Raw genomic sequence first — 11,180 nt, 5'->3', positions numbered from 1 at the left:
CATGACAACAGGTACTTTTATTTTAGGCTAAACAATTATTATTTAGTCTAACTATATTTTTAGTTTCGGGTCACATATCACTGAGCAGACTCTACGTTTATAACGGGGGGCCCCATACAGCGGCTAATAAGCTTGGTCTGTTGGCAGCTTTTATCGGCCCATGTATGACCACCTTTAGGATTAGCTTTAGTGTGTGTGATGGTTTGAAAGTATGTAATATAAATATTTCTAGCTTCGTGTAATTGCAGTTGTTTACAGCCTATACAAGAAAAAGACATATTCAAATGAATGCGTTCTATAAGAAAATGTTTCATCTATCTGGATGTGTATGAAAAAACAAAACAACAATAACATTCAACCAGCATTAGAAAAATTTTTTTGCAGTGTTCTGTGGTCTGGCAAGAACATGTTAATAGCATTATACTAGTGCTTCTACATAGTCTAATGAGCAAAGCAAAGATCAATCAGCTTGTCAGATTGCATAGCTAGGAATGGCTTCTCTGAGCATCTGCTCACTGGACTGTTTGTAACACAGTGTAATTAGAACATGAAAATACTGTTTAACTGCAGAAAGAAATCTATTCAAGAGACCAGCTTCTCAGGTTCCAAAAGAATCTTTCTTGCCCATTCACAGAGGTCTGCGGGAAGCCTGAAAGGTAAAATATTCAAAAGACAACTATCAGTATATCACAAACACAATATCTTATTCAAAACTTAGACATTTATCAAGGGTCGAATTTCAAATTCATGTGAGTTTTTTAAAACTACCATGAATTTGAAATTCAAACAATCTAAATGTATTATAAAAATCAAATTTTTTTAAACTCAGGTGAATAGGATTGACCCAAAAACTCAAATCAAATTTGAAACTCGTTTGCAGGAGGGCTGCAAACAACTCCAAATTGATCCCTGGACATCTCCCATTGACTTAAACAGGTTTTAGGTGGCGAATAGTCGAATTCGAGTTCTTAAAGAACCAGAGTATGATAAATTTCAAAAATCAAATATTTTGAAAAACTGGAATCGAATTTGAATAACTCGCTAGTCGAATTTGACAGTTTTGACTATAAAAAAAACTTGAAAATTCGAATTTCAAATTTGAATTTTCATAAAATTGATAAATCTGCCCCTTAAAGGGATCCTGTCATCGGAAACGTACCAGTTAATAGTGCGACTCCAGCGGACTTCTGCACTGAAATCCAATCTTAAGCTCCCCATAGAAGCGACGATTCTTCTTGCCGAACGACCGATTTTAGGGAAGCCCGACCAATTATCGTGTGGTTAGTGGTATTCGAACGATCGTACATCTTACGATTTTTCGGCCGACATCTGTCGGGAAATTGATCGGCCAGGTCAAAAAATCTTTGTCGGTCCCAGTGCAATCTCTCTAGGTTTGCAGGACCAAGCAGGCAGCTCCCCTTTGTTTTCCTGGTAAATTGGTCTTTTTAGTTGATGGTAAATTCGTACGATCGTACGATCGTTCTGAGAAGATCGTGGTCTCACGATCAGGATCTGATCTTTTAAAAATCTCAACATCTATGGCCAGCTTTAGATCTACCAGGCAGCTGTTATCTGGTTACCTTCCCATTGTTCTTTTGTTTGACTGCTGGGGGGGGGGAAGGGAGGGGGTGATATCACTCCATTTTGCAGTACAGCAGTAAAGAGTGATTGAAGTTTATCAGAGCACAAGTCACGTGACTTGGGGCAGCTGGGAAATTGACAATATGTCTAGCCCCATGTCAGATTTCAAGACTGAATATAAAAAAATCTGTTTGCTCTTTTGAGAAATGGATTTCAGTGCAGAAGTCTGCTGGAGTCGCACTATTAACTGATTCATTTTGAAAAAAATTTTTTCCCATGACAGTATCCCTTTAAAAATACATCGGCCACAAAATAAACATTTCAATTAAAAATCAGTTTATAAGGGAACAGAGAGTATAAACTTAAACATAACAATCATGGCATATAGGAGAAGGAAAGTAATTTTATACTTGGGGGTGCCAAACATTAGGCACTCCCAAGTGATTGTATTTACTTAACAGACACTCTGGGCTGGTGTTCAGCAGAAAACTGCACCAACCCAGGGTTCTTCCAGAGAGCACCACAAAGTGATCCTCTTCTTGCTTCTATGCTTTTCAAATTTCCTGGGGCAGACACATGCTGAAAGAAGAAGCAGGACGTCCATCGCTGGGCAGAACCCTGGGTCGGTGCAGTTTTCCTGTTCCTTCACATGGCAGTGGGCATCCAAGCCATGCCCACTGCCATGCTACAGTCCAGGAAAGGAAAATCTCGGTAAGTATGATATGATTTTCACTTTTCTGCTGATAGGAGCACCAGCCTAGAGTGGTGGGCTGGTGTGGTTATATAGTGTATACGATGCAGAACAATTAATTATAGCACCATATCTTCAGCAAATAATGGATAATAACGGATACAAGTTTTGGTTCTATAACATAAACCATAGGAATAAGTGCTAGCCAACCATATCAAGTATCCCCATGCTCTATCTAGATCTGTCTGTCTTATTATATGTATATTATTATATGTATAATAGAGAGGACCCTTCAGTGAATAATTGACAGTATTATATATACACATGTCAGAATAACATGGCACTCTGTACAATTTTTACTAGTACTATATAATAATATGTCCTATCCATCCTCCCTTTTTTAATACTGTATAGCTAGGGTCACATGTAGTAAATCTTGGCCAAATAAGAAACACAAAGTAATTTCCAGTAGTTACGTATAATCTGTGTATGTTAAAGTGGGATTTCTACTGTATTATCATCATTTTTAATAATGGTAAATCTTATGTTTCTTCACAGAATGGAAGCAAGTTGCAGACCATTTAGTTGCTATTCCATCTCCTCCTCATTGTTCAAAGGTCTGGTTCCAACGCATGTTATAAATTATAGAGCAAGTCAGAACAATAGCTGGTACAGTCCAATTTGCAGAACAGAATATATAAAGTACAGAAAAAGCACCGTAGTTCATTTCAAAATGTAACTCTCTCCTTATCAAAAAAAAGTGCACACAACATTTTGCAGTGTAAACTAGGGATTAATGGCCGGTGACATATCTACCCTTTCTACTCTGTTTATTGCTTATTTTGCTTTTTTAAGTGTAAAAATGTAAGTAAAAGATTTAAACTTGACAAGTATTTGGTGTTATATTGTGCAATATTAATTGATAGCACTGTATGCTTTATTCCCTCTATATACACTTCGTTTTGTTGCCTATTGCTACGTAATATGTACCGGGAGACTTGCGCCTGAATATACTCTGATATAAAATGTCACACCGAACATGCATTTCAGCAAAGAAAAATTATGCTTAACACAAACCTTATGGTATCTACACAGGAACAGAGTTCTGCAGAAGGAGTGGTATATGTATATTGGAAAGGGGTGCCATCATAGTGTACCTGGACAAACAGAAAAAAAGTCAGCTTATACATCATTAACACATGGACAATAATTCTAGTACAGCAATAGTGTCACATATTCAGCTATAACCCCTACACGTTTTGGTGTACAATATATTTAATTTACCATAAAGGGGTTGATTTTAACAGTTTGACTCTGTGCATATTGCTAAATAAATACAAAAGGGCTCAATGCATACCCAAGAACAACACACAAGTGGTTACGTCACATGTGTAAAACCCCATTCATTAAAGATATTTGTGCCTATATGTGCTCTTTGCACTTCCATATATTTGTGCTTACAGTCGCTGCCTTCCTCCTGCCTTCTGTTCCAAAATCAAGTACTGCTGCTCCAATTGAGGCAGAGAAACCCTGGAGCTGCTGCCGCCTACAGAAAAGGCAGTAGTAGCGCTATTGTTCTTTTCGCTGCCGGTGTAGTTGCAGCCGATGCATCAAAAATAAAGGTGTCGTTCACCTTTAAGTTAACTTTTAGTATGTTATAGACCGGTCAATGGTTTTCATTATTTATTTTTTGATAGTTTTAAAATGATTTGCCTTTTTCTTCTCACTCCTTCCAGCTTTCAAATAGGGGTCACTGACTCCATCTAAAAACCAGTGCTCTGTAAGGCTACAAATGTATTGTTATTGCTACTTTTTACTACTCATCTTTCTCTTCAGGCCCTCTCCTATTCATATTCGAGAATCTTGTTCAAATCAGTACATGGTTGCTAAAGTAATTTGGACCCTATCAACCAGACTGCTAAAATTGCAAACTGGAGAGCTGATAAATAAAAAGATAAGTAACAAAAACCACAGATAATAAAAAATGAAAAAGTTTTATAAATTATCTCAGAATATCACTCTCTACATCATACTAAAAGTTAATTTAAAGGTGACTAACCCCTTCAACACAGTAACGTTTGCACTCCGACTTAAATTGGACTATATGGTTAGTAATGAATATACATATTACTTGAACAGCAGATAAAAAAAAACTAACTTTACATCTCCCTGTGATATCATAATAATTTGTGTGATCAGGGCATTTTTAATAGAAAAGTGGCACTTGAGCCCTACTGCCCTTAAGGAAGACATAATCTGCACTGAATTTTTTTTTTCCCATGACAGTATCACTTTAATGTATGCAAGATAGTCATAGCACATTGCTATTACTCATAAAAATCTACATTCACAAAAACAAATCATATTAATCCAGTATTTTGAACATGGAGAGTGTAGAGAATTTCTTACCATGTTGGTGTTGCTGAAATCAAGGGTAAGTTGAATGTCTTTACTCCTGGTGTTCCTTGCTTGGTTCTTTGCAGATGCATTTATCTGCTTGGTAGTACTTGCTCTAGCACTTTCTATTTTTGCATTTTCCCCTTTTGATCTGGTGCTCTCTATACTTTGCCAACTGTGTTTCGTTTTATTCGGGCTCTTTTTTGTGCACAATTTAGGATTTAAGACACGTCTGATTGCCCCTTCTTCTTTGCACTGCTTTTTCTCAATAAACAAACAATGATTTCCCCTGTCTTTTCCCCCTAACATATGACTGCTAGCCTTTTCTGCTTCATTATGTGTATCTGGAACATTCAAGTCCTCTCCTACTAACTTTGGGACATTCAAGTCCTGTCCTACTAAAGACACATTGCTCTCAAACTTGTTCTGCTCCATTTTTTGCACAGGCTCATATTCCAAATTGGGAGATTCTGCATCAGAAAGTGATGTGTCAGAATCTGAAAAGAATGTCTTCCTCTTAGCCTTCCTCCCTCTCAGAGGGTAACATTCCCTTTTGTCTTCATGTTTTTTTGCAGTTTCCTCAGGACAGACCAGGGGTTTCATGCTACTGTGACTTGGCTCACTTTCAGAATCAGATAATATAATTGAACATAACCTCTTAGGGGAGCTCTGTCGCTTTATTGGAGCAATACTACTAAGGGAAATTCTGTTAAGAGGTAACAATAGAGGTGGGCTTGTGGTCCTATCTGAATTAACTTTTCTTTGGCCACTGGTCAAGCCAGAGTTGCTACTAACATTCTGCCTTTGAGTTGTGACCGTTTCATGTATATCACTGGATTCTTCAATTGCCTCTCGTCTGCACATTCTGTCTGAAAAAATGAGAGGAGAACTCTCCTGCTGGCTTCCAGATGATCCTCGAACTGAAGGCCCTAGTAAAGTTTGTGCAATTGACTCTCCACTCTCTGAATCTTCAAGTGTATCTTCATCTGTATTTTGCTGGGCTTCAGAGGAAGAGGCTTTTGCCTGGGAAACTAAGGTAGTAAAGAAAGATATGGTCTCAAAGGACAAAATGAATGTTTATGAAATGTAAAATATAAAGATGAATTACCACTGAAAAGTGTCTGTGAAATGTATTTGAGAAACCAAAGTAAGTCACTTTGTAAATGTCTACTCACAGTGCCCATTCCATTAAATTAGTATCATACAGAAGCTGCATTGTCTACCTTCCATATCTACATATCCACACCATGTTTGGGTAAATATCGATATGATACTTCTCCTGTTTCTGAACTACAGCTTACAGCAAATGCTTTATGGCATGATGATAGCAGTTGCAATTCAGCAACAACAAAGGTGGAGATCCCTGTGCTAGCCCAGAGTACTTGTACTTAACTGGTGAGAAACAGGGATCTAATCCAAACAGGGACCTGCACCTCGGGACACAACCCACTGGGCAAAAACTTGGTCATAAATGAACCTTACTATACTATAACTTCAGAATCCTATGTTGGATGCAATGATGTAAAATGCAGGTGCTCACCAGAGCTCAAAGTGAGGCTAAGTGGCTGCAATTTGTTCCAAGGATTCACAGACTGAGTTGCAGGAACATCATCAAAGTAGTCATCACTTTGAGTTGACAATGCAGTGCTATATGAGGGAGCTGAAACAAAAATGCATCATCAGAAAATATGACAGAACACATAAATCCCTACATGCCTTCGGGTGATGATTCTATGCACTGCAATGGAGCAGGCAAGTTAGGTTTCAGTTGCTAATTGCAGACAGCAGGCCATGGATCTGATACTACAAGTGACCGGGTGAGGGAAGGGCCCGATTTCGAGAAGCAGTGCCCCAAGGCCACATGGTCCCAGTGCTGGCAACTTTGAGTATTTAGGGATGTGGCTGGGCGGTGTGCTGCCCCTAAAAGTTTGCGGCCCTAGGCCCGGGCCTTTGTGGCCTGAGTGAGGGGGCTTAATAAGGGCAATTTAAAAATGTTAACATGTCCACAAATCTATATAATAAAAATCATCTAAAAAAAGTAGGCCAGTTAATTGATATACAAAGTCAAAGGCCAAGTCATATTACATTGACCATTTTATTTTTAAAAAAATCTATGGAAAACTTAATCAGTTTGAATACCACAAGCATTAGTTTAAATGCCCTGGTCCTTAATTTGGACAATCCTATTTTAAAGGAAGAAATATGGGTCTAATTTATAAACAATGGGCAGATGTGTACCTGGGCAGTAACCCAGTCAATACCCAAAATCACCCAAAATGTGAACTCTGGAGAAAGGCAAAAGAGCCAGTGTTAACTCCATCTGCCTCTATCAAACAGTTTGTGACTGACTTTGGATCATTTGGATCATTTGGATCATTGTGACCTGTCTGATACTCCAACTCTGACTGAAGTACTGCTTCTCACTAGTTCCTCATAAGAACCAACCATAGGAGCTGTTATCACCTCATGTAACCTACCATCCATTTCTGTCAATAGGAGATAAAAGTTCAGAGTTGAATTAAGCATTCTGTCAGCCAGAATGTATTTGTTAAACTTCATGTAGCTAGGGAACATCTAATAATTACAATACAAATGTACTACCCACAGGGGAAAGTTTTATCCCCTAAGCTGCTGTGTGTTGTTGAGATGTGATGCCAAAACAAATAAAATCAGCAGAGGTCATATGCAATAGAGAAATAAACAAACACTATCTTCTACACACTGATCTTCTCAGTTTTATTTGTATATTTTGTTAGAAATATGTAATATTAGACCAATGCGGTATAGATATTGAGGGAATAGAAAAGTATCCATATCTATCATCTGGATAAGTGACATTTCAGAGAACCATGCCCAAAATCAACACAAACGTGTAAACCCAGTTTAATGGTTGTGCCATCAAAATGGGTTTAGTCAACATTAAGTACAAGGTATCTATGAATAAGAATATGTACCCAAATACTGTACCCATATAATGAACTAGTTGGTTCAAAGGGCTGAGCTCTGTATAAAGGTTAATTTTACCATTACTGCCTAACCCTGTCTAATATACTGTCAAATGAGATGTTCTGTTCTTACAGCACAAATAGCCCAATTTGAAAGCCATCGGCTTACTATATCCTGTTACCAAGACCTTTGATGTGAACTGTAGCCAATTTCATTTAATACAACCAGAAATTGGATACCCCTTACCTTACAGCTTTTATCTTTGAGAATATACTGTATCTTCTGTAAGGCAAAGTACTAGTTTATGGCTATTTGGGACTTATTTATCTATTCGGGCTGTATTATACAAACTAAAATAAAGCATTAAAAAAAATATAGAAAGTCAAAAAATAGTAAAATGAAATGGAAACACAAAAAATAAATGGATCTCGACTATAACAACATTAAAGTCTCTGAAACATCCTACATTTACAGGCACAGATCTATATATTCATTATTATTCTCGAATTATGAGAATTGCTAACAAAAAAATGAGAAGGCTTTATGCCCTTTGTCATAATCCTAGGTCATTACAAAATACTTACAGGAAGGCTCTTTTTCACTATGATGCTCAGCTATGGCATCATCCATTTCACTGGACACATAAGTATCATTACAGGATGCTGAAAATTAAATAGATCACATATTTGCCATCACGCTTGCACAGCATTTAAAACATGTTATATAAATTCAAATAATTCTGCTTAGTACCCTGTGGCTAGCCAGTCTACAATACAAATATTTTTAAAACCATAAGAAATTTCCTAGGCTCCTATCATCTTACTAAGGCATAATGAATTATATGATTATTACCAACAATTCATTCAGCAAAAAACAAATAAACAATAAAAAAAAACAGACACAGGCATGGGACTTGTTATCCAGAATGCTTGGGACCTGGGGTTTTCCGGATAACGGATCTTTCTGTAATTTCAACCTTCATACATTAAGTCTACTAGAAAATTATGTAATCATTAAACAAACCCACAAGGCGGGTTTTTCTTCCAATAAGGATTAATAATATATTAGTTGGAATCAAGTACATGGTACTGTTTTATTATTAGAGGAAATAATTTTTAAAAATGTGGATTATTTGTTTAAAATTGAGTCTATGGGATACTTTCTGTAAGTCGGAGCTTTCTTGATAACAGGTTTCTGGATCCCATACCTGTAATAACCTGTCACATTAAAAAATAAATAATAATTAGTATCCCAATTAATTGATCAAAATAGCAATACTTATCAGACACTAACCCAGTCACAGTGAGTAGCGCAGTGCTGAGCATCATAGACTGTCACTGCTGCCAAAGTACTCAAGCAAAACTGAAACAAACTAGGACAAAGTGTACTCAAAACCCATTTTTGTTGATCTCGACTAATTGCTGCTAATTGGATGCGTTTATTATGCGGTTATTAATTGGGACACTTTTTAATGTCACAGGAATTATTTGTTTTTATTTGTTTTTTACCTTGACTGAATTGTTGGTAATAATCATATGAACTGATTATGCCTTATTAAAAAAAAGTTATATAGTATTAATTTAATTAATACTAATTAAAAGTTTTGGAGGTGTGCCTTAAAGAAGCTGAGGATTCAGTGGGGAGAATCTGTACGTTGTGGTTTACACCCCTTTCCTAGAGAGCCAGGGTAGGCATATATTTGCATCTTAATTGGTATAAGGAATTAAGATGGACATAATGTCAGATCCGCACGGGCCATTAAAATGCTGATTTAAGGTGGCCATACACGGGCAGATTAAATCTGGCGATATTGTCCCTTTAGACCAAATCGGCGTCTTATCTGCCCGTGTACTTGGAGTTCTGACGGGTCTCCCTGATCAATATCAGGCCAAAAATTGGCTTGTTGATGCGGTCCTCCTCCCGTCTGAGCCCTGTTTCTTCGTTGTAATCTGATCGTTTGGTTCTAGGGATTAAACCAATTTCACACTGCCTTTGGTGGGCAAATTGGGTAAAGATCCACTTGTTTGGCGACCTTGTTTATGGCCACCTTTAGACCAGAAGGAAGCATTTATCGGCCTGTGTATGGCGACCTTTAATCAATTTTGTTCTTTAAAAAAAGGTATCGATATGTAGTTTACCAACAAGGTGATCGATCTATTTGTAAACTGAATCTGAAAACACAGAGATTAACGTTAAAGCCATCTAAACATTTTAAATTAAATACATTGTTAGCAAATTTCCGCACTCACAATGTTGCACTGTAGCACCTGTAATCTGTTCCAAAGCAGCTTCCTCATCTGGTGAAATAAGGAGTAAATCCAAAGGGATATTAAACTTATTAGCATCCTGTAAAAAAATGCCATAATCTATAAATACACTGTATGTTTTCTTATAGTTTTTATTATTTAAATAATCAGAAATGCATATTTAGCATGACTATAGATACAAACGCTCCATCTTGAATTTATGCATCAACAGAAATGAAATGAATACCAGATGGTTTCACATGATACATGAAGGAGAGGAAAGCATGAATGAATTAAAACCAGCTCATGTAACACCAGTTCACAATGTGAAAAATACTGCATTTAAAAAATAAGGGGGTTATTTATTAAGGTTCAAGTTGTGTTTTCGGGTAAAAAATTTTTTTTTTTTAATTTTTTGAGATTTATTTTAACCCGACCCTGGAAACAGCACGAATCCAAAAATACCTGTTGAGGTCATGTAGAAGTCAATGGCAGAGGTCCCTTGAACCATCTGAAGATGTTAATAGCCTGATCAATTCAAACGATTAGAGTTTTTTTTGCCAAAAACACGATCTATTTGAGTTTTTGGGTTTCACAACTCAAACTCGCAGAATCAAATTTTTCCATTCAAGAATTTTCTTAAGAAACCATTCAAGTTGTGAGTTCATTCAAGTTATAAAAAACTTTGATAAATAACCCCCTAAATGTTGTGCCTTATTAAGATGGGTTCTTACCGTGTTTTTCCTTATTTCCTCTCCCCACCTAGTCATGGCTTGTGGGGTATCCTGGTTAGAAGGTTGGTCAATATCGAGGCACTGCTCTGCAAGTGACTTTAAAGCACTGAGCCTTTCTTCACATGCAATATTCAGTAGCTGAGTAAGAGATATTTCTGTTGTAAACAGAGAAAATAAGTAGGATAATAATGGTGAAGAATATGCTTGTAGTAAACTACCTATATATAATATTGCAACTACCTAATTCATTATTTTGGTTTCCTCGTCATTTGAACTGGCAGTATTATGGCATATTTATAGTACGCATTACATTCCTTTGCATTATTTGTAATTAGTGGGAGCTTCCTTGTTGCTTTTCCCTTACATGGCAATTTTTAAGGATCTCTACATAAAACATGAAGACTTATTAATGGAATCATGTATGAATATTTATATTAGAGAACATAAAGCGGAGATTTTCTGAAAAGTTTACATTTCTATATGTGAATTAGGACAATTACTGTCTGAAAACAACTGTACCACAGAATTTTGGAACTGAAATGTATGCCAGTGTCTTATGCCTTATTACCCTCTTCAAAAGCATTC

The 11,180-nt window shown here is 36.8% G+C and overlaps 1 protein-coding gene across 6 annotated transcripts in view; it reads right to left on the bottom strand.

Annotated features, from left to right (window-relative positions):
• Positions 1 to 296: 296 nt before the first annotated feature.
• The window catches only part of XB5835883.L (uncharacterized XB5835883 L homeolog), a 21,364-nt gene continuing 10,480 nt past the window's right edge, over positions 297 to 11,180 (bottom strand). For 5 of the 6 annotated variants that reach the window (XM_018266670.2, XM_018266669.2, XM_018266671.2 and 2 more), the window contains 7 exons: positions 10,596 to 10,750; positions 9,865 to 9,961; positions 8,200 to 8,277; positions 6,210 to 6,329; positions 4,682 to 5,700; positions 3,350 to 3,429; positions 297 to 649 (listed from right to left, as the gene is read on the bottom strand). In XM_018266670.2, coding sequence (XP_018122159.1) covers positions 583 to 649; positions 3,350 to 3,429; positions 4,682 to 5,700; positions 6,210 to 6,329; positions 8,200 to 8,277; positions 9,865 to 9,961; positions 10,596 to 10,750 — 1,616 coding nt within the window. In that variant the 3' untranslated portion in view covers positions 297 to 582. 6 annotated transcript variants of the gene reach the window in all.

This window comes from Xenopus laevis, chromosome 6L (assembly GCF_017654675.1).
Source record: "Xenopus laevis strain J_2021 chromosome 6L, Xenopus_laevis_v10.1, whole genome shotgun sequence".
In the NCBI taxonomy this organism is placed as follows: Eukaryota; Metazoa; Chordata; class Amphibia; order Anura; family Pipidae; genus Xenopus; species Xenopus laevis.
Note: the sequence above shows the minus strand (reverse complement) of the source record. Positions and strands in the feature narration are given on the sequence as shown.